General features: G+C 31.6%; 1 protein-coding gene, 1 long non-coding RNA gene and 1 other non-coding gene across 3 annotated transcripts; 1 reads left to right on the top strand and 2 right to left on the bottom strand.

Annotated features, from left to right (window-relative positions):
• Positions 1-7,743: 7,743 nt before the first annotated feature.
• Positions 7,744-18,873, top strand: LOC114185097 (myosin-12). Its single transcript, XM_028072611.1, has 40 exons — positions 7,744-7,943; positions 8,057-8,185; positions 8,942-9,085; positions 9,199-9,344; positions 9,427-9,583; positions 9,659-9,717; positions 9,810-9,969; positions 10,054-10,203; positions 10,296-10,432; positions 10,513-10,659; positions 10,894-10,995; positions 11,076-11,133; positions 11,217-11,318; positions 11,400-11,437; positions 11,584-11,710; positions 11,795-11,965; positions 12,056-12,187; positions 12,284-12,390; positions 12,751-12,811; positions 12,926-13,103; positions 13,259-13,464; positions 13,555-13,674; positions 13,793-13,891; positions 14,124-14,339; positions 14,658-14,797; positions 14,875-14,976; positions 15,415-15,652; positions 15,720-15,767; positions 15,861-15,920; positions 15,997-16,167; positions 16,268-16,420; positions 16,502-16,708; positions 16,789-16,938; positions 17,030-17,100; positions 17,179-17,278; positions 17,365-17,421; positions 17,508-17,564; positions 17,786-17,866; positions 18,235-18,317; positions 18,455-18,873. The coding sequence occupies exons 1-40, from the start codon at positions 7,941-7,943 to the stop codon at positions 18,594-18,596; spliced, it is 4,809 nt and encodes a 1,602-aa protein (XP_027928412.1). The 5' UTR covers positions 7,744-7,940; the 3' UTR covers positions 18,597-18,873.
• Positions 15,485-20,100, bottom strand: LOC114185105. Its single transcript, XR_003604749.1, has 3 exons — positions 19,898-20,100; positions 15,975-16,104; positions 15,485-15,587 (listed from the first exon to the last, which is right to left on the bottom strand). It is a non-coding gene; the product is annotated as an uncharacterized LOC114185105 (long non-coding RNA).
• On the bottom strand, positions 19,886-19,987 carry LOC114165530. The gene has a single exon (XR_003599727.1). It is a non-coding gene; the product is annotated as a U6 spliceosomal RNA (small nuclear RNA).
• Positions 20,101-22,114: the final 2,014 nt, after the last annotated feature.

Genomic DNA, 22,114 nt, shown 5'->3' with positions numbered 1-22,114 from the left:
TAATATAAAAAAAATCATTTACTTATTATTCTTATTATTAGTTTTTGTTTGATTTGAAGAACTTTTTTGTTTCACTAAAACATTTTTTGTTATTTCTGAACCACTGAGAATATATGTTGATATTTGAAAAGTTTTCTTAGATCTCTAAGATATTTTTCAACTTATCATACCCTTAATTATACATTTGTTTTCCTTTGTGCGATTTCTTTCAATAGTCTCTCAAATTATTTGTAAACATTTGTTAATTTTTTAATATTTTTATTTCTTGTTTATTTTCATTACGTAGAATACTATTTCGATATATTTATCTAATTATTTTTTATTTTCTAACTCATTATCAATCATACTGTAATTTTTTCACTATAATTGTATAAATAACTTTTATTTACTACAATATAAAAATTTAATGTAATTGTCATGAATATTTTTTTATCACCATCCAACATAATTGAAGTTCAAAAGATACAAAATCTATGTTAAAATTTTATTATTACGATTATTATTTGTCCTTTGTATCATTTTGATTAAGTAATGTATTATAACTTTTATTAGTGTATAAAAAAGATATTCATTAGAATTTAAAATATTGAAGTAAACAAACATTTAAAATATATTTTAATTTGAATATTTGCTTTTCTTTTATATTTTTAAAAAAATATTTTTTAATTTTATCAACTAGGTTTCATTAATGTTTGCAAATTTAATAAATGTGTTGGTTCTCATGAAATTTTATTTGGTATTATAATCTAAAATGTAAATAATTATAATTTATTTTAAACTTTTATTATGATTATTATTTGTTCTTTGTATCATTTTGATCAAATGATGTATTATAACTTTTATTAGTATATAAAAAAGAGATTCATTAGAATTTAAAAGGTTGAAGTAAACAAATATTTAAAATATATTTTAATTTGAATATTTGTTTTCCTTTTATATTTTTTAAAAAATATTTTTAAATCTTATCAACTAGGTTTCATTAATGTTTGTAAATTTAATAAATGTGTTGGTTCTCATGAAATTTTATTTGGTATTATAATGTAAAATGTAAATAATTATAATTTATTTTAAACTTTTATTATGATTATTATTTGTTCTTTGTATCATTTTGATCAAATGATGTATTATAACTTTTATTAGTTCATAAAAAAAGATTTATTAGAATTTAAAAGATTGAAGTAAAAAAACATTTAAAATATATTTTAGTTTAAATATTTTTTTTCTTTTATATTTTTAAAAAAATATTTTTAAATTTTATCAACTATGTTTCATTAATATTTGCAAATTTAATAATTGTTTTGGTTCTCATGAAATTTTATTTGGTATTATAATCTAAAATGTAAACAATTATAACTTATTTTAAAGTATTTGATATCGAAGAAAGAACCATCCTTCTAATATTAAATATTTGATAATATTATGTTTCCTTTATCATAATTTTTTTTATTTTATAAAAATTAATTAAAATTAATATTGAAGTAGTAAGAAAATGAGTATGGGTATGAGTACGAAATTATACCCGTTACCTGGTGGGGATGAAAATGAGACAAAAGTTTGATACCTGTTGGGTTTGGGTATGAGGATGAGGATGAATTTTTTTTACGGTAATGTGTATGGGATAGTGAAACTCGTGTCCGCCCTGCCCCGTTGCCATCTTTATCTTCAAGGGTATATTTCCTTCTATCACTTTACAAAAACTGAATCTATTATTTTATTTTTCATCAATATACATATTTAAACAAAAATTAAGACTAAAAAATAATTTATCAAAATCTAATAAAAAATTGAGAGACGTAATTACTAAAAAAATATGATAATCAAGACACATGTAAAAAATGGTTATGAAAAAAAATACAGTACATAACTTTTTTTTATATTCATAAAAAAATAAATATATAAAAAACTAAATATCAAACTAATATTTTTGTGACATAATACTGAGAGTTACTTTTTTTTTATGTTAAAAGAGAACGAATGAAAACTAAGAGGGCGAGAATGAATTTATATCTAACTTTCTATTTATTTTTTAGAACAAAAAAGAAAAGAAGACATACAAGAGTAATAAATGAATACAATACATGAGAAACTTAAAATGGGAGAGAAAAATATCTCAATAAATTTTATTATTCTTTATTATGTTTAATTTTTTATTTTATTATTTATTAATATTAAATATTATATTTTATAAAAAAATCAATTTTAAAAAATTTTAAAAAATATTTTTAAAAGAAATTAAAAAATCTTGGGGTCATGTCCCTGCGGAAGATCCGCCACTACATTTTGGAATGTAATTTTTTTTTTAATATTTCGGAAAGCAAATTTCGGCTCATGTATTTGTTTGTTCAAAATTTTGGAATCTTAAAAAGCTTCTTTTTTCTTATAACAAAATTGGGTGTAATTTTTTTTCTTTCTTTCTCATTTTACGGTTGGTTTGTCAAAAATGTGTTGGTTGACTAAGTTGATCAATTCTATATATATATATATATATATATATATATTGAATTTTTTTTAAATACATGGATATATTTAAAACAAACAAAAAAGATATTATTTAAATATTTTATGATTGAAATTTAATTTAAAGTATTCATATTATTATATAAGTTAAATTATATATGTAGTCCCCATTTTTATAGTAAAATATTAATTTGGTTCCTCTATTTTTTTTATCTCAATTTGGTCTATATTTTGGAAAATTTGATGCAATCAAGTCCTTTCCGTTAGTGGTGTAGTAACAGTGTTAAATGGGATGCCACGTGTCAGTTTCTGGATTTTTTTATTTTTTTTAAACTTAAAAAAAAAATTTACCTAAAAAAAATAAAAATTTACCATGTGTCAAACTGACATCGTCCCACAGTGACAGTGCCACATGTCACTATTATGCCAGGTGTCATTTTCTCATTCTCCTTTTGGTCCTTGTATTTTAATTTTTGTCTCAATTTAGTCTCAATTTTTGTAAAAATTATGCAATTTCGTCCCCCTCCAAATTGAAACAAAAATTAACTTTTATATAAATATTATACAAATATTTTTATTAAATTTGATTTTTTTATTCAAATTAATATTTTTATTATATATTTTCAACAAAACTAAGTTTATTTAAATTTTTTTCACATTCAATTTTACTTAAAATTGTTTTCAAATTTTAAATTTATTTGTTTTTCATTGTTACATAAACTAGTTAATTTTTCTTACATTATATAATTATTATTTTTACACCAACTAAAATATTTGTATAGAAATTACTGAATTTTACACATTTAAAAAATGTGTAATTATTTAAAATATAAATTCAAATAAAAAATAATATTGAAGAATGATGTAATAAAATATCAATATAATTTATGATTTTTTGTTATTAGCATTATTTTCTATTAACAACTTTAAAACAATTTTAAATAAAGTTTAATATAAAATATAAATTAAAATAAACTTAATATTGTTAAAAATATTTATTTGAAATCAATTTTGATAGAAATATTTATGCACATTTATATAAAAATTAAATTTGGTTTCAATTTGGAGAGGGATAAAATTGCACAATTTTTACGAAAATTGTGACTAAATTGAGATAAAATTTAAAATACTGGGACCAAATTGAGAATAGAAAAATGACACCTGGCATAATAGTGACATGTGACACTATCACTGTCACGTGGCACGATGTCATCTTGACACGTGACAAATTTTAATATTTTTTAAAACATTTAAAAAATAAATAAAAAATAAAAAAAATTCAAAAAGTTCAGGAACTGACACGTGACACCCCATTTAACGTTGTTACTATACCACTAACGGAAAAAACTTGCATCAAATTTTCCAAAATAGAGACCAAATTGAGATTAAAAAAAATTGTGGGACCAAATTGATATTTTGCTACAAAATGGGGACCAAATGTATACTTTAATCTATTATATATTTTTATCTTCAAATAATAAGATACAATTTTTTGTATTTTTGTTTTAATTATAAAAAATAGTCAATATTAGAATCTACTCTACTTTTAGTTAGTAATGAGGTTCATATGCCAAGATAAACTAACTTCAAAATGTTAATTTGTCTCGTCATTAGTTGTGTTGACGAGTGCACTCTTTTTTTTTTAAACTTATGATTAATAGAAGTCGAAGATAAAAGTGTTAAAGAAATACTAAACCTAACAATCTCGTACAACTTCATTGCATAAAAAATTGAATTGAACTTCTATTCTAGTTTTTTTAATTGAATTTATTTTCTAAATAAAACTATAAAAATTGAATTGAACTATAACCTATGAGATTGAAAAAATATATTTTAAGATAAGACGACCATTAATAATTCAAATGATTTATATAGTTCAAGTATTTCAAAAAGATTTTATAGTATTTTAGTTTATTTTAGTTCACTTGAGTTGTAATGTAATTTAATTAGTTCATGTGAATAATTATAGAATTCAATTCTATGATAACTTAATTAATTTGTGCATTTTACTCATTCCTATGGGAGATGTGGTGACTCCGATTCGTACAATAATGAATTGAAGAAGTTAAACTAGAATCAAGGTATTATGCATCAAATACCCAATTAAACCCAAAAATAATGAAATAATTAGTGAAATATTGATTGTGAATCACACTAAAACAATAAACATAACTTCATGTTCATACTTTATTATTTCAACAACAAGCATGAGCATTCCTTATATATAAAGCTACATAACGTTACAAGTTAGTTAGAAGAACTTGATTAACTAAACCAAAAAAGTGTACATGATTAGTACTAAATGACCTAAGCTTATGTCTTTAAATGCTCTAAACCAATAAGCACTCGTATGATCACCCTAATAGCATATATCCAAACTAAAGTGCAACAACATACTCCTTGTCTTCTTCAAAATGATTTTGCTTATCCTCTTAATAACTTCATTCTACTGTGGAGTATGACAAACAATTAGATGTTTCACAATACTTTTACCCGTACAGAAGTTATTAAACTCCTCAAAGCAAATATTCAAGTTATCCTAAGACACTCAATCGTCTTTCGATTTGGTTAAGCACTAGGAACATCCAATACTTAAAACTCTTAAAGGCCTATAATTTCTACTTCATCTTGAATATCTATGTGAATCTTGATCAATCGTTAATGACTAAGAATGTAATTCACGCCTCCCAATGAAAGAACTTCATCGTACCCCTCTAATGCTCTAATGATCTCCAAGGACATAGTCTTATGTGGTCTTCATCTTATGCAACATGTAGGCAAGTTTTGTCTATGTTTTTTCTCAAACACATAATATTCACAAAAAAAATAAGTCTCCACCTTTTGGTCTTCAAGCAACTCCTCTTTAAACAACATATCAAACCCTTTGGAAAACATGTTTCCTATATGCACATACCAAACTACATTACCAAATGAAGCATCAAGTGACACTAAGATGGGTGCAACCTCAAACATAACCATAGACAATCCCTAAAGAAAATATAAATTTCCTTCCTTAGATACTTGAATCACTAAAGCAACACTCCTTTCCCTTATTAGCATCACTCACCCACTAATATTTTAGAAGCCTTTTATATCCAAGACTATAATGGATGTAAGGTTCTTCTTCTACTCCAAAACTTAATGACAATGTTCCATTGTTCACATGATTTTCTTGCACCTCAAGTAATCATTGTCACTCTATGTTCACCATGTTTCTTGTTAGGACCATGGTGGTATAGGAAAATTGAACATGTCTCAAGGTATATGCCATATGTTCTTACGAGGACCGAGATCACCTCACAGAACCATGTCTTCAAGGTTACTATATTTTAAATAATATTTTTATCTAACCAAATGTTTTCCTTACTTGTTCGAGATGTTATCTTCTAACATTTGGTTAGAGTGGGGTGGTTTTTTCGAAGATACTTCTATACTCAATTGAGTTAAAATTTTTGTAAAAGTAATAAATTTGTCTTCCATGAATAATTCCCACCTTTCAAAGAGTTTGAAATAAATACCAAACTATCTTTTCACATTATTAATGTTCTAATTGTGATTTGAATAAACACTTCAATATAATATGTACTTATAATATACGAATTTTGTAAAATATTATTTGATGATACATCTAACCATTTCATAACAACATGTAATAAATGCTCATAAAAGGAATTCCTTATAAGGGTGTTTGAGGGAAAGGAGGGTTTGTTAACCATACGCTTGAATGGGTTATGATGGAAATAGTTTTTAATGCCCATGAAGAAACTTGAAGGACACACATTTGCATCACTTCTTATCTTCAAATTCTCTACACCATTTTCCCTTTCCCCTTGTTCAACTAAAAGAGGGTTTTATTCTAATTTCAGAAAAAATTGGGTCAAAAGCACTTCCAAAAGTTGCGTTTCAACAAAACTGCTTTTGGACCAATGACCGACAAGAGAAGCATCTCCCTACACACAACACTATTTGGTACAGCAAGATCTAAATTTCCATGAGGGCCATATAGGCCACCCCATCATATGAACATTTGACAAAAATATCCAACTTATTACAACCCTTAATAAGAGAGAGTAATGATGATTAATGATGCCCACATCAGCAAAATTTCTTTAAACAAATAGCAAAAGAAAAAGAATGATGAACAAAGCTTGGTTGGAAAGCCACGCCTGTGTAAGGCTTTTTCCTATGCTTCATGGTCCCACCATCACACCACATGACATGACCCTTTTCTCATGTGAATCACCATACAACAAAATGTGGCACCTCCCTCAGCCGTCCCACAAGGGAAAAAATTATAGAACAAAAGAAAAAAAAAAGAAGAGAAAAAACTCTAACTTGCCTACAATTTCATGATTCTAGATACACAGAATCATAGATGGTAGTATTTTTGTTAGTAGTTACACTTGAAAGGCTGAAAGCTGAAGGGGTGACAAAAAAGTTATTTTTGGATGGTTGAGACATACATAAAGTTGAAAAATTTGTGTCCCCATCATTGGCATTTACTATGCCAAGTGGAACCCCTTGTGTGGATCAACTTTCACAATCTTCTTTTCCTTTCTTTTGGGCATCTTTAATATGAGAGCCTTCCTTCAACTCAATTCACATTTGACTTTGGACATAGTGGAATAAGGTATGCTTCAAATAGAATTTGATGTACACATCTTCTCCTTTTCCCCAAGCAATATGTAGTTCTAGCTTGTTAAATTTGAAATCTTCACCCAACCTTCTTTTCTTTCTGACCAATTCAACTACATTTTTATGCACTGTTATGAGTGTTAAAAGATTTGCATTACCTACTAGTTCAAAATCATAGTTAGGGTAACTTTCAAATACAATAGTCCCTCTCCCATAGGGTAAGTTACTTTGTGGGGATTAATCCCTTTCTTTTTACTATAACAATGAAGTATGACAAGTAACACCAGCTGTGTATGGTAGCAGTAGTAGTACCACTCACCATAATACCATATAATACACACTTGACCAATCCATAACAAAACTATTTAAAACCAAAATTATGATGAAGCAAAAGAAAACAAATTATTCAAAATTATCAGCTGGAGGACGGTGGCTCATTCTACGTATGGCTTAAGCAACATGGCCCCACCAGTGTGATCATGTTGCAGGCAGCAGACACATGAATTGAATATTTGAATAATTATTTTTTGTGACACATTTTTTTCTGGGGCTTCTGTTGGTGCCAAGTCAGCATCTGTCGTGGAAGGAGCAAAAAAAAGTACATGGGACTGAGAGGGAAGAAAAAGGTGGTAAGGTGAGGTGAGGGGGTGCTTACTTCTTTTTTTCTTCCCCTTTAGCTTTAAAGAGTTGTTAACCACCCTGGCATTTCCTATGCCTTTGTTTTTCTTTTCGACATTCCTTTCTGCTTTCTGAAAACTCTGCTACACACATTCATTCATTCATTCGTATTGGTCTTGTTCCACAAGCCACCATTCTGATTTTTCATGATCAGAAGAGTTTAGCATATCATGGTGAGAATCTGAACAAGAAAACTACTTCTGTTTGTCTTGCTCATCACCTCTCAACCTTTCTGGTGCAGATCATGTGTGTTAACACTTTTCATGCTTTCTTATGATTGGTTCAGGGAACGCCTGTGAACATCATCGTTGGATCACAGGTTTGGGTTGAGGATCCTGAGGATGCATGGATTGATGGTGAGGTCACAGAAATCAATGGCAAAAATGTTACCATCATTGCCACAAATGGGAAAACTGTAAGCCTTTTACTTGATCATAGAACTGGAATATTCTAAGTGTTGTCATTGATTGGTGAAACACTTTGAAACTTGATTAGAAGTGCTTCATATCATAGATGTAGATATAGCAGGCGTTTCAGAGATAGGTGCAGATGTTTGCTTTTTTACTAGAATGGATGTCTACCTTGGATCCGAATAATGGAAACGGAATAACTTGTTTAAAGAATCATATAAGATGATCCATCAACTGTAAATTTTATTCCTTTTGTACAGTAACTGGATTTTTCTTACTGTAGTATTGTGTGAAGTGAAAACTATAATATTATGTTATGTGATAATAAAGCTGAAACTTGATCAGTTTTTGTTCTTAGCCTGGTAGAAGAGACAAGATAGTTTGAAAAAAATAATAATACAAAACTGAGATGAAATTTCTTCACAAAACCTGCAGCCGCAATTTTCAGCCTCATCACATCACCAATTTTAGAATCCACAGGAGTTTAAGTCACAACACATTCTTGTTCAGAAATAAAAAAAATTATTCTTTTCCTATCACATAGTTTAAATAAGATTTTCAAATTCAGTATAATAAAGAATTTAGTAGTTGCTCAAATGAGAAAATTGGAGTACATATCAAATCATACCATAATTTGATTGTATTCTGACCCACCTCAGCCTTGTCCACCCAGAATATATCACCATTCTCACAATTTTTAATTGAAGTAAAACCATAAAGGATCATATAAAAGTAAACATTAGCATTTACCTCAATTTCAGATGGTGGCAGATCTTTCAAGCATATACCCCAAAGATACAGAAGCACCACCTGCAGGAGTTGATGACATGACCAAGCTAGCTTACCTTCATGAGCCAGGAGTCCTGCACAATCTTGCAACTCGTTTTTCTCTCAATGAGATATATGTGAGTTACAACCAGTTAACCTACTTGTCAATTGTCATTCTTAATATATTTGATAGAAAAGTTATATAAAGGAAAAGAGAGTAAAATCTGACAAAAATAAATTAAATAAACAGACATATACAGGGAATATCTTAATTGCTGTGAATCCTTTTCGAAGATTGCCACATTTGTATGACATCCATATGATGGAGCAGTACAAAGGTGCAGCATTTGGAGAGCTTAGTCCTCACCTTTTTGCTGTAGCTGACACATGTTACAGGTATGTTTGTATCAATGTAGAAATATATTTAGCACAAGTAAACTCAGATCAATCATAGAGTTGACTCAGTCAAATGTATCAGGGCAATGATAAATGAAAATGGAAGCCAATCCATTTTGGTAAGTGGAGAGAGTGGAGCTGGTAAAACTGAGACAACGAAAATGCTTATGAGATACCTGGCATTCATGGGGGGTAGATCTGCTACAGAAGGAAGAACTGTAGAACAACAGGTTTTGGAGGTGAGTTTGAACTACTTACAGATCGTTTCTTAGAACCCAAATAAGGTATATGTAGTGACATTATCACTTCTGCAGTCCAATCCAGTGCTGGAAGCATTTGGGAATGCCAAAACTGTCAAAAATAACAATTCAAGGTAAATTGTATAGATATATTTTTCTCAGGTCTCATTTTCTATGACAATTACCATTTTCGTTTATCTTACAAAATTATTTGAGTTTGTGCCAGTCGATTTGGTAAATTTGTTGAAATTCAATTTGACAAGAATGGGAAGATTTCTGGGGCTGCAATCCGAACATATCTCCTTGAAAGGTCACGAGTTTGCCAGGTCTCTGACCCAGAGAGAAACTATCATTGCTTTTACATGCTTTGTGCAGCACCACCAGAGGTGACTTCTCAATAATTATCCTATAAATAATTCACTAACATACCATTTCCTCACCAAATCTAATAGTTAAAAGTTTCTAAATAGGATGCCAAAAAGTACAAGTTAGGGGATCCAAGGCAATTCCACTATCTTAATCAATCAAACTGTTATGAAGTGTCAAATGTAGATGATGCAAAAGAATACTTGGAGACCAGAAATGCAATGGATATTGTGGGAATTAGCCAAGAAGAGCAGGTAATTGGATCAGTTCACAATGCACCACAATTTAATGAAACAGTGATTTCATTATATCCAAACAATTGGTCAAATAAAATTTCCCTTCACAGGATGCTATCTTCCGTGTGGTAGCTGCAATCCTCCATCTTGGAAACATTGACTTCGTCAAAGGAAAAGAAGTGGATTCCTCCAAATTGAAAGATGAAAAATCACTCTTCCATCTCCAAACAGCAGCAGAGTTGTTCATGTACAAGCTTTGATCTGCCCATCAGAACTGTATGATTCATATGCTTCAACTTTGGTGTCTCTTAACATGTTTATGTTCAGGTCTGATGCAAAAGCACTGGAAGATTCACTTTGCAAGCGTGTCATTGTAACTCCTGATGGTAACATCACCAAACCTCTGGACCCTGATGCAGCTGCTTTGAGTCGAGATGCCTTGTCAAAGACTGTGTACTCCAAATTGTTTGATTGGTAAAAACAAACTAACTAATTACACCAACATGTAACTAACCTTGTTCACTACAGAACATTAAAAATCCAAGAACTATTATGTAAAGGAAACATACTTGTTCTAAAAACCATATAATACATAACTAAATCTTCTGTGAATACAAGTGCTTTGCTTGTATGGCCTATTCTATGAGCATATTTTCAGTTTCGAGACAAGGAATGAAAAATTCTAAATGCATTCTTAAAATCTGGCAGGATTGTAGACAAAATTAACAGTTCAATTGGTCAAGATCCCAATGCAGTAAGCATAATAGGAGTCCTTGACATTTATGGATTTGAAAGCTTCAAAATCAACAGGTAAATAACATAACTTTACAAGCAGAAGAACTAGAGTTTCTACATCTCTATCTTGTAATCTCATTGTTCTCCATTTACAGTTTTGAGCAATTATGCATCAACCTAACGAATGAGAAGTTGCAACAGCATTTTAATCAGGTATAGTATAACTTCTACTAAATACAACTTGAGCTTCATTATTTGCTGCAGTACAAAATATAAAAATGCATCTGCTTCAACAGCATGTATTCAAGATGGAGCAAGAAGAGTACACAAAGGAGGAAATCAATTGGAGCTATGTAGAATTTGTGGATAATCAGGATGTTCTTGATCTTATTGAGAAGGTATTCTTCATCATTATTGCTGGTGAAAGGAATTATTCTGTCAGATGAAGTTGTGAAACTATTTCTATGTCTTTCATGCAGAAACCAGGGGGAATAATCGCTCTTCTAGATGAAGCCTGGTATGTTCTTTCACTCAAAAAAATGTGAAAAAGAACTGATGAGCATATTTGCTTATTCTATGCTTGCGAAATAATTCCTTTCTTAATAAAAAAACGAAAACTATAAAAACAGGAGAAATTTTAATGTTCTTCTTCTTCTTCTGCAGCATGTTCCCAAAATCAACTCATGAGACTTTTGCACAAAAGATGTACCAGACATATAAATCCCACAAGCGCTTCAGCAAGCCAAAACTTGCTCGAACAGCTTTCACAATTAACCATTATGCTGGAGATGTAAGTGAGAAAATTCTAAATTTTTTCCTCGGCCATTGACCAAGAATTAGAAATTAATCGTCACAGAACCCTTTTGATGCACAGGTCACGTATCAAGCAGATTATTTTCTTGATAAAAACAAAGATTATGTTGTAGCAGAGCATCAAGCTCTTTTATGTGCTTCCAAGTGCCCATTTGTTGCTAATCTTTTCCCTCCTTTACCAGAGGAGACTTCAAAGCAATCCAAATTCTCTTCCATTGGTTCACAGTTTAAGGTAACAGTTCAATTTCAACATCTATCACTTTGCCTATTTCTAGAAAAGATCAATCCATGAGTTGCTTCTGGATCAAATCTTAATATGTAGCAACAACTGCAATCTCTCATGGAGACACTGAATACAACAGAACCACATTACATACGATGTGTGAAACCAAATACAGTTTTGCAGCCTGGGATCTTTGAGAATTTCAACGTCTTGAACCAATTAAGATGTGGGGTAAGTTTAATTTTCCAAATTGTCTCTGAAATACGTGACTATTCAGTGAACTTGAGAAAGTTTCCCAGCATAACATTTGCATCACAAATCTTTCAGGGAGTACTTGAGGCAATAAGGATTAGTTGTGCTGGATATCCAACAAAAAGAACTTTTGAAGAGTTTCTTGATCGTTTTGGAATGCTAGCCCCCGATGTCCTTGATGGGTATAATTATTCATTTCTACAAGAAAATAAAAATGTTTTTTAGACTTTGATTGTCACTCATGCATTCACACCTTAAAGAAAACAGAATATAGAGTTAAGAACTATGAATCAAAGATGAAATGCAACCATGTTCAGTTAAACTACTTCAAGCACAACTTAAATACATCAGATAAGAATAATCTACTTTGCCCATGCATCTTGCATCATAGAGAATCAATTTAGGATCACTTGAAAACGAATATCATAAATCTCTCTCTCTCTCTCTCTCTCTCTCTCTCTCTCTCTCTCCTTGTCATGTCTGATAGAATATATGATAAGCTTCATACACCCATATGATAAATAATGCTTTCTTCTGTGCAGTTCTGATGAGAAAAAGGCCGCTATGGCCATCTGTGATAAGATGGGCTTAAAAGGCTATCAAGTAAGTCAGAAAAATATGTTACATAGAAGATAAAGAAGGCATTATTGTCCATAAAATTTTAGGAATTTATATGTTATAATCTGTAATGCCATTGCCCCGTAATGTTTCAATCAGATGGGAAAATCAAAGGTATTTCTGAGAGCAGGTCAGATGGCTGAAATGGATGCCCGAAGAGCCGAAGTCTTAGCTAAAGCAGCTAAACTCATACAGAGACAAATCCGAACACATTTAACCAGAAAGGAGTTCATCACCCTAAGAAAGGCCACAATTTATATCCAGAAGATGTGGAGAGGTGATCTTTCTTCACAATATTGCAATTTTAGACATGTCCTGTTGGGAATAGTCCAATATAAACCCAACATGTCCCCTCTTTTCCTTAACTGCATAATTGTTGATACTGTCCTGGAAATAACAGGAGTTATTCTTTTGATGGCTTTCATTTTTCAGCTAAACTTGCACGTGAACTCTACGAACATATGAGGAGGGAAGCAGCTTCTATCCGGATACAGAAACATGCGCGTGCACACAGAGCAAGAATGTACTATACATCATTACAAGTATCAGCTATAGTTCTTCAATCAGGCTTGAGAGCATTTGCAGCACGAAATGAATATAGATACAGAAGAAGAACAAAGGCTTCAACGAAAATTCAGGTAAATACGTCATTAAAAGGAATATATAACATGCATAATATGAAATTACGTTACTTCTCTTTATAATAGTAATTCTCCATTTTCTCACAGACACAATGGAGAAAAGTTCAAGCTCTTTCTGATTACAAACAGCAGAAGAAAGCAACTGTTTCACTTCAATGTCTTTGGAGAGCAAGAATTGCAAGAAAAGAGCTCCGAAAGCTTCGGATGGTGAATTCTACTTTTATGTTTCATTTTCTAAAATTTCATGCGAATTATTTTAACATATCTACATGAAAAAAATGTTTCTAAAGTATAGGCATGGTAACAACTTTAAGTTTCTGTGCAGGCTGCTAGAGAAACTGGGGCACTTAAGGAGGCAAAGGACAAGCTAGAGAAGCGTGTTGAGGAGCTTACATGGAGACTAGATATTGAAAAGCACATGAGGGTATATATTCTCAACTAGTTCTGCTTGATAAAATGCCAGAGATTTCAGTGAAATGGTTAATGCCCGTAAAATTGAACATTGTAATTATCCTTCAAAATAAGATTTTTTGTAACATATTTTAATCACTAATTAGTACAGTGCACACTATTCAGGTTAGTAGTGAGAAGAAAAACGTGTATTCATTCATAAGGCATTTTATTCACCATATCTAATCTGGAGAAAATAATTGTAGATGGATCTTGAAGAAGCTAAAGGGCAAGAGATTTCAAAATTGCAAAATGCATTACAAGAAATGCAAGCTCAGCTAGATGAAGCCCAGGCAGCAATTATACATGAGAGAGAAGCAGCAAAAATAGCAATTGAACAAGCACCACCAGTAATTAAAGAGGTACCTGTTGTGGACGATACAAAGCTAGAGTTACTGACAAATAAAAATGAGGAGCTGGAGGTAAATCTAAAACCTTGTCCTCTTATATATTTGGAAAGTTTACTTCCAGCATTAAAATGGTGGAAAAATAAAATTACATTAGTAGTTCCAGTTTGTTATTCAAGTTACAATAAAAGAAGAATGTTCATTTAGCAGTATCTGAAAATGGTCTTATAATTAACAAATTTTATGTACACGAAGAAACATTGAAAATTTCATTCATAAAAGTATGAAATACTTCAAAATAAAACATACAAAGGTTAAGGGAGGCATTTATAAATTCTGCAGTTGACACTTAGTAAGATGACAATACTTAACATTGAAGTTCTAAAAATACAGACTGAAGTGGAAGAGCTTAACAAGAAGATTAAAGAGTTTGAAGAGAAGTTCTCAGAAATTGAAAATGAGAATAAATCAAGGGTGAAAGAGGCGGAAGAAGCACAGCTTAAAGCAACACAACTTCAGGAGACCATTGAAAGGTTGACAAGTGATATTAGCCACTCAATATCTCTTCCACCATAAACTGGCACTGACTATCTATTCTTTATCACTTCAGATTAGAATTGAGTTTGTCAAACCTTGAGTCTGAGAACCAGGTTCTATGCCAGCAGGCTTTGGAAGAATCAAAAAATGAAGAACTCTTTGAAGAAATCAAAATGTAAGTTCAAATATGTTATTCCTGCCCCTTTTATCATTTTTCCAAAAGTATCTGGGCACTTCAGATTCATGGACCTCTTGCTTGTATACTTATTACCCTGTTCTGATTTACCAATGTGGGACTTATTGTGAGAATTTCTCTCTTTGATGATTCATTCCTTCTGCTCAAGTCTAAAAATAATACATACCCATTGGAAGTAATTAAGACGCAATAACGCTATTCCTAATTTATTTAGTAAAAATCAGAAAAGCTAATACTCTAAAATGAATAAGAAAATATTTGTTCCTAATATAAACATCGTATATCATGAAACAAAATAATAACAGAATCCCTTATTGATGTTGTTGTCCAAATGGAAGAAATATAGAAGATAAAACTGAAATTAACATATATGATATATATTCTATTAAAATACTAAAATTTACATGTTGTCTCTAGCCTCAAGGGTCAGATAGCAAATCTAGAATCAGAGAATGAATCCCTACGGAGCCAGGCAGCAGCAGCTGCTTTAGAGCAGAAAGTCCATCCAGAGAAAATAGAAACAGACCATTCAGCAGCTTCTTTAGAGCAGAAAGTTCATCCAGAAAAAGTTGAACCAATCCCTGAAGTTGCTGTTGTAGAGAAGATCAATGTGCAACCAAGAGTTATTGCAGATAATGTGACTGCCCAAATGAAGGTACACTACCTTAGGTTTTTCTTTAGAATTATTTCACTGTTTAAAATTTATCTGTATGATGTTGCAGAATTTGGATAATGGAAATCAGACAGAGGAAGAACTGCATTCAAGAAAAGTATTTTAAAATTTATCCACTTCTTCTTTAATACTTCCTGGCTGTGTAATAAATAACAGTATGTTCATTTCTAATAATAAATTATGTTCACAGGAACCAAAAGCACCAGTATTCTTGCTTACTAAACAGAGATCACTCACAGACAGACAGCAGGTATGTTTCATAGGGAAAGTTATGCAGTTTCACACTAAAATAAATGATACTCACAATTTCCATCTCTTATAAACAGGAAAGTCATGATGCACTGCTCAAGTGTCTCGCTGAAGATAAGCGGTTTGAGAAAAACAGACCAGCAGCTGCTTGTATTGTTTATAAAGCACTTCTTCATTGGAGATCCCTTGAAGCAGAAAAAACACATATTTTTGATAAAATTACACATACTATCCGATCATCTATAGAGGTAATATTCTCCAAGAATTTTAGTACATTAACAAAGATTAAGGAATTTTTAATCACTTATATTGTTGAGAGAAAGTAAGTTGCATTTTATGTTCTGGTAGAGTCAAGAAGGAATCCATGATCTAGCCTACTGGCTTTCAACTACTTCAACACTTCTGTTTTATCTACAATGCACAATGAAGGCCAGCAATACAACTAAGGCAGTGTCACGTAATCGAAACTCCCCTGCTACTTTGTTTGGAAAAATGGCACAAGTAAGCTTTTCAAAAGAATTAGTGTTTGCATTGTATTAAATCAATGTTTAAAATATAATGGTTCTGGATATACAAATTCAGGGTTTGCGTTCATCTTCAATGGGCTTGGGGATTTCAAGTGGCTACAGTGGAATGGTGGAGAAGCCAAATGATCAGTCTAAAGTAGAAGCCAAATATCCAGCTATTCTGTTTAAGCAGCATTTAACTGCATATGTGGAGAAGATATATGGAATGATCCGTGATAGTCTAAAGAAAGAGATTAGCCCATTCTTAAATTTGTGTATACAGGTAAGCATCACAAGATCAAATCCAAAGTACTACAGAAAATTAGGTATTGCCTAAGGTAAATCTTTTATCATCGCTGGCAGGCACCAAGATCCATAAGAACTAGATCGATAAGAGGATCATCCAGAAACATCCATTCAAATATTGTTGCAAAACAGCAAGCATTACATATGTACTGGAAAGGAATCGTGGACAAGTTAGATCATGCCTTGCGTGTATTGTCTGATAACTATGTAAGCATGCATTACTCACTTGATATTGCTTTTGCTAGTTTCTACTTTTCAGAGAAGAGATTTTCCAATATTGTTCATCCTCTGACTTCAGGTCCCTCCCATCATTACAAGAAAGATATTTAGTCAGGTTTTCTCATTCATGAATATCCAGCTATTCAATAGGTGAGCAACTTTCCCACAATTGACCAAAACATCTTAGAGTAAATTCTCATGAAGCATTTGAAAACTTTTCTCTGGCAGTTTGTTGCTTCGTCGTGAGTGCTGTTCCTTTAGCAATGGAGAATATTTGAAAGCAGGATTGCATGAGTTGGAACTATGGTGTCTTAAAGCAACAGACCAGGTAACTAAATATTTTGAACATAAGGAAAAAGTGCAAGAGACACCTTTTCTACGTTTTTTATCTTTTGTATTTGGTTTATTTTGCAGTTTGCTGGTTCATCTTGGGATGAACTCAAACATATACGCCAAGCTGTGGGATTTCTGGTATACCTTAGATAAAGAGAATGCACCTTAACTCTTTCATTACCCTTTCCTCAATATTCAGTCTTTAAAATGCTCTATTTACACAGGTTTTGCATCAAAAGACTCAAAAATCTTTAGAGGAAATCACAAATGAGCTCTGCCCGGTAACTTAACTAACTCCTCTTACAAAGAAACTTCAATGCTCAATGAGTATCTTACATAGTTTCTACCTTGAACCTATCTGGATTGAACTAGCTTTTTGTCTAACATGTAGTAGATCTCTATTAAGAACGAGCTTTTACTTTAAATTTTATCCAAATAACATATGTAAAGTACTGGAAAAAGAGCCTAAGTCTTGTTTTCTTGTTCATTTTTCTTACATCAGGGGTTAAGTATTCCACAAATATATCGTATTGGAACTATGTTCTGGGATGACAAGTATGGAGCACAGGGATTATCTGCAGAAGTAAGTCCTGGTCTCCAAAGCCATGCTTATTTCTCTTGCATTTTTTCTGTACAGATTGTCCAACCTTTCAAATTCATTTGAAATATGATGAAAATTTGGAAACATTCAATTTGCTTTAGAATGATTAAAAATGTATGTATATCTTTAGAATAAACAAAGATATTGCTGAAACAAAGAAACTCTGAAACTAGAAGTCAAACGACCACTTTAGAATATTACACTTGACTGATTTGCATCATAACTGATTGTTTCATTGATGAAGAAAATAAATTAATCAGTATCACAACTTTATCGTGCATCAGATGACCTTCCCACACATGATAACTAATGATCTTTCAATTCTTTTTTCCCCCTTCTGACTTTTACAGGTCATTAGCAGAATGAGAGTGATTATGACAGAAGACTCAATAAGCATACATCATAGCTCATTCCTTTTAGAGGTGGATTCCAGGTAATTAACTATTAACATGCTTCTAGACCAATTTTGATTTCCCCCCTTTTCACATTCAAATCCAAAAGTCACTCCCTGGCCAATAGAAACACAATTTGCTGACAAGCTATTGCACCGATTCTTTTACAAAAACTCAGCATACCATTCTTGATGGAGGAGATGTTTCGGTCCATGAGTGACATCCGGCTATCAGACATGGATGTGGATCCACCACCAATACTCAGGCAAAGGTCTGACTTCCATTTCTTGTTGCAACAGATGGACAGTGACTCTCAGTGAGCTGGTGAAAGTTTGCTGCTGATATTAGTTATAGTTTCTGATTTGTATTGATTTAATTTGGGTTTGTGTGGAGAGAGTAATTGAGTGGTGAGGTGAAGAATTGTAATTAGCTTATTTATTTATTCTAATTTTTTTCATTTGTTTTGGGGAAGATCCAAATTTTGTTTATTATTCTTGTATGGCTTCATGTCAAGGAAGGCCACTGTGAATTTTGCCATTGTTGTATAAGGTTACTTCAAAAATTAATGAAATGAAAGGAAGTTTGGCTTTAGTTCAATTTAGCAGACCAAAGAAAGATATGTATTAACAATTGACTCAGAGGATCTTTTTTTTGTAGTCTGAAGTTGTTCAACAGAAGAAAAGAAATGAAAAACCTACTGGAAGGGACAAAATTCTTGAATGCTCTTATTTCAGAGTTCCCGATGAAAATGGTTCAGAAAGTATACAGTAAAACATTAATTTTTACAATACTACATTTAAAAGAATGGTGTTATTTAACTTAGGCAGCAATTAGTATGGAAGTGTGCCAGGAATATCACAAAAAAATTATGTAAAATTATGTAAAGAATGTATGTATCTGTACAACGAAATTCAAACCAAGGGAATCCAATCTGATATCCTAAATTAATGCAGTATTTATGCACGTTTTGATTGGAGGTCCTTTCAGAACATCTAATTGTTCATCTGTGTAGGAAAGACGCTTTAATTGTGGCCACTCCTAGCCTCATGAGGAGTGCCATAATTACAACCTTAAGGATGATGGCTCATCAAATAGATAACTTAAATAGAGCTTATAATATTTTAACAGTCTATATTAATTTTGTGGAGTTGAGTCAAACCAAAAACCAGAATCTATGAATTTGCTCTGTATCTCAGAAAAATTAACTTCAGATTGCATCTCATCTCTCCACCTTATTGAAGTTATTGCCATCACACCAACATGTTGTAGCATAATCTAACAGTCTATAGTCTTAACAAACTAAAAAGCAGAAAGTAATTTATGTATGTATTCCTTTGTTTCCTTATCATTGGTGCAGTTCTTCCCCTCCAAATTACCCTTTTGGAACTTAATAAATGTTGCTAAGAAATTTCAATTGTACTAATGTAACCACAATAATGTTATTCTAGCTGTAAGTGAAGAAATGCTATATACATACATGAAGAGAACAAATCAGTAATATGTGTGACAAACAAAACGCATATGAACATGAAAGGAAAACTGTGCAACATCAGAAGAGTGAATAATCAATGAAAAGAGTGCAGAAGGGGTTGAAAATTTGAAAGAAAAAATAAATTTGGACCATTTCTCGATTTGTGCGTGTCATCCTTGCGCAGGAGCCATGCTAATCTTCTCTGTATCGTTCCAATTTTATCGGATGTCCCAAAGAGACAACGTTGTGCCAAGGCTGGAGAATTATAAACTCTTAGCTAATAAGGTATTCAAACGATGTGGGACTTTCTCGCTCAAAATTTACAGCCCTGTTTTGGTGAGTGAAATAGTAAAACTTTCACCGAGTGGAATGCGGTGAAGAAGATGCAATTGAAGGGTTATAAAATGACTTTTTAAATTGTAATAAAATTTATCATACTAACTTCGTAGTAAAATTATTTTCGTTTAGTAAACAAGTTGAAATCGAGTGTTCTAGAAATTTTAAAAAAATTAAATTATTCAAAAAATGAATATTTCACAAAAAAAATAGCGAATACATTTGACGAATAATATTATTTTTAATATTATATATATATATATATATATATATATATATATATATATATATATATAATGGTAGATTATTGTTTAAATATTTGAGCTAGTTTAACTATTTAAAATTGATGCAATATATTTGTGTGTGCTTTAAAATAAACACTACTAATTCAAATTGTAATCATTATTATAGACAATAAAAATGCTTAACCCATGTTACATGTTTAACTTTTTTTCTCAAGGATATTTGCTCCTCTCAAAGTAGGTATTATAAGTTGATTAAAATATCTACTCAAAGTATTGGATTTGGTGTATATAGATTTGATGAAGGATTGAAGAACATCATGAATGATTGTAGATTTGGTTGAGATTTGATAAAGATTTTGTGATCTAATCAAGCTTGAAATAACTGTTTGAACTGACTACGTTAAAGATCTTGAAGATTGGAGATGTGTCTGAACTTGAAGACTTATTGACTTAGGAATAGAGATATTGTGTCTTTCTGTACTTATTCAATCTGTTAAAATAGTTGTTAACAGGTTAAACAACTTGGTATTATAGTTTTGTAAGTATCATACTTGATCGGCTGAAATATTATTGAATCAACTTATTTCAATTAAAGTAAGTTAAATCAACTAATTGAGAAAAATTTCAACTTGTTCAATATGTCAATTGGTAGACTATATAGCCTGATTTTTTTAGTGAGAATTGAGTTAGATTCATATTTGAGCGTGAAATCGTTTTGATACTTCTAGAAAATCTTATTCTCTTTGAACATCTTAGTGTTGGAATCGTTCGTGATTATCTTTGGAGTCTTGGAGTTGTGACTACTTTTGGTGTGTGCATTGAAGAAGGTTCTTAGTTGGCTAGGAAGAGTCACCTGTGGGTGTAACATCCCGGTAGGATATTACTTAAAATAAATAAAATAAACAAAACAAAAATAAATTCCTCATTTATTATTAAACCATTTCCTTAAAACACAGGCAAATTTTAAAACTTTAAAGTTGAATAATTGCTATAAATAGTCATATTACTCACAATTCACTTTTATAGTTTATAAATCCAAAGTAAGGAAAATTGTAATCAAATTACATGGAAATTTAATAAAAGTCTTTATAAACAAATCCTTGTACTCTACTCCCACTCTCTGCCACTAAGTATCTCCTAGCTCACCTGAAACATCATCTGCTCCCGGATAACAAATTACCCGATCATCGCCACACACAAACAGATAGGTTGAGCTATGCACATAGATATAAATAAATATGAATTAATCCCACCCAACAATTTATAATTTCTCAACCATGCATAATAAAATACCCATTTTCCACACTCATATCCATTATGAGTTCATGTATGCCATCTAAATCTTGGGACTTCATGTGCTTCCACGACCCTCCTCGCTCGTGGTCCTACCTACAATTTATAATTTCTCAACCATGCATACTAAAATACCCATTTTCCACACTCATATCCATTATGAGTTCATGTATGCCATCTAAATCTTGAGACTTCATATGCTTCCACGACCCTCCTCGCTTGTGGTCCTACCTACAAGCCTATCCTACTCGTAGTCCTGCTTCACGAACTCTCACGCTCGTTCATCCGAACTCCTCGCTCGGACCCGGACACGCATACCCGCCTTTCCTACTATGAACTCCCTCGCTCATAACATTCTCAAGTTGAGCATGAAATGAACTTCCTCGCTCACTCATCCCAACGAGAGTACCTCCGATGAACTAAATTGTTCACGTTTCGCATGCGGTCCACCCATCACGAACTCCTCGCTCGCAACTCAAGCCAAGCACATCCC

Source organism: Vigna unguiculata, chromosome 1, assembly GCF_004118075.2.
Source record: "Vigna unguiculata cultivar IT97K-499-35 chromosome 1, ASM411807v1, whole genome shotgun sequence".
Lineage (NCBI taxonomy): Eukaryota > Viridiplantae > Streptophyta > Magnoliopsida > Fabales > Fabaceae > Vigna > Vigna unguiculata.
Note: the sequence above shows the minus strand (reverse complement) of the source record. Positions and strands in the feature narration are given on the sequence as shown.

Excerpts from the sequence above, each read along its gene's own strand:
- LOC114185097 (XM_028072611.1), top strand. Across the intron at positions 9,970-10,053 it reads TTTGTGCAGCACCACCAGAG|GATGCCAAAAAGTACAAGTT; the intron begins GTGACTTCTCAA and ends GTTTCTAAATAG. Across the intron at positions 13,104-13,258 it reads TATCCAGAAGATGTGGAGAG|CTAAACTTGCACGTGAACTC; the intron begins GTGATCTTTCTT and ends TTCATTTTTCAG.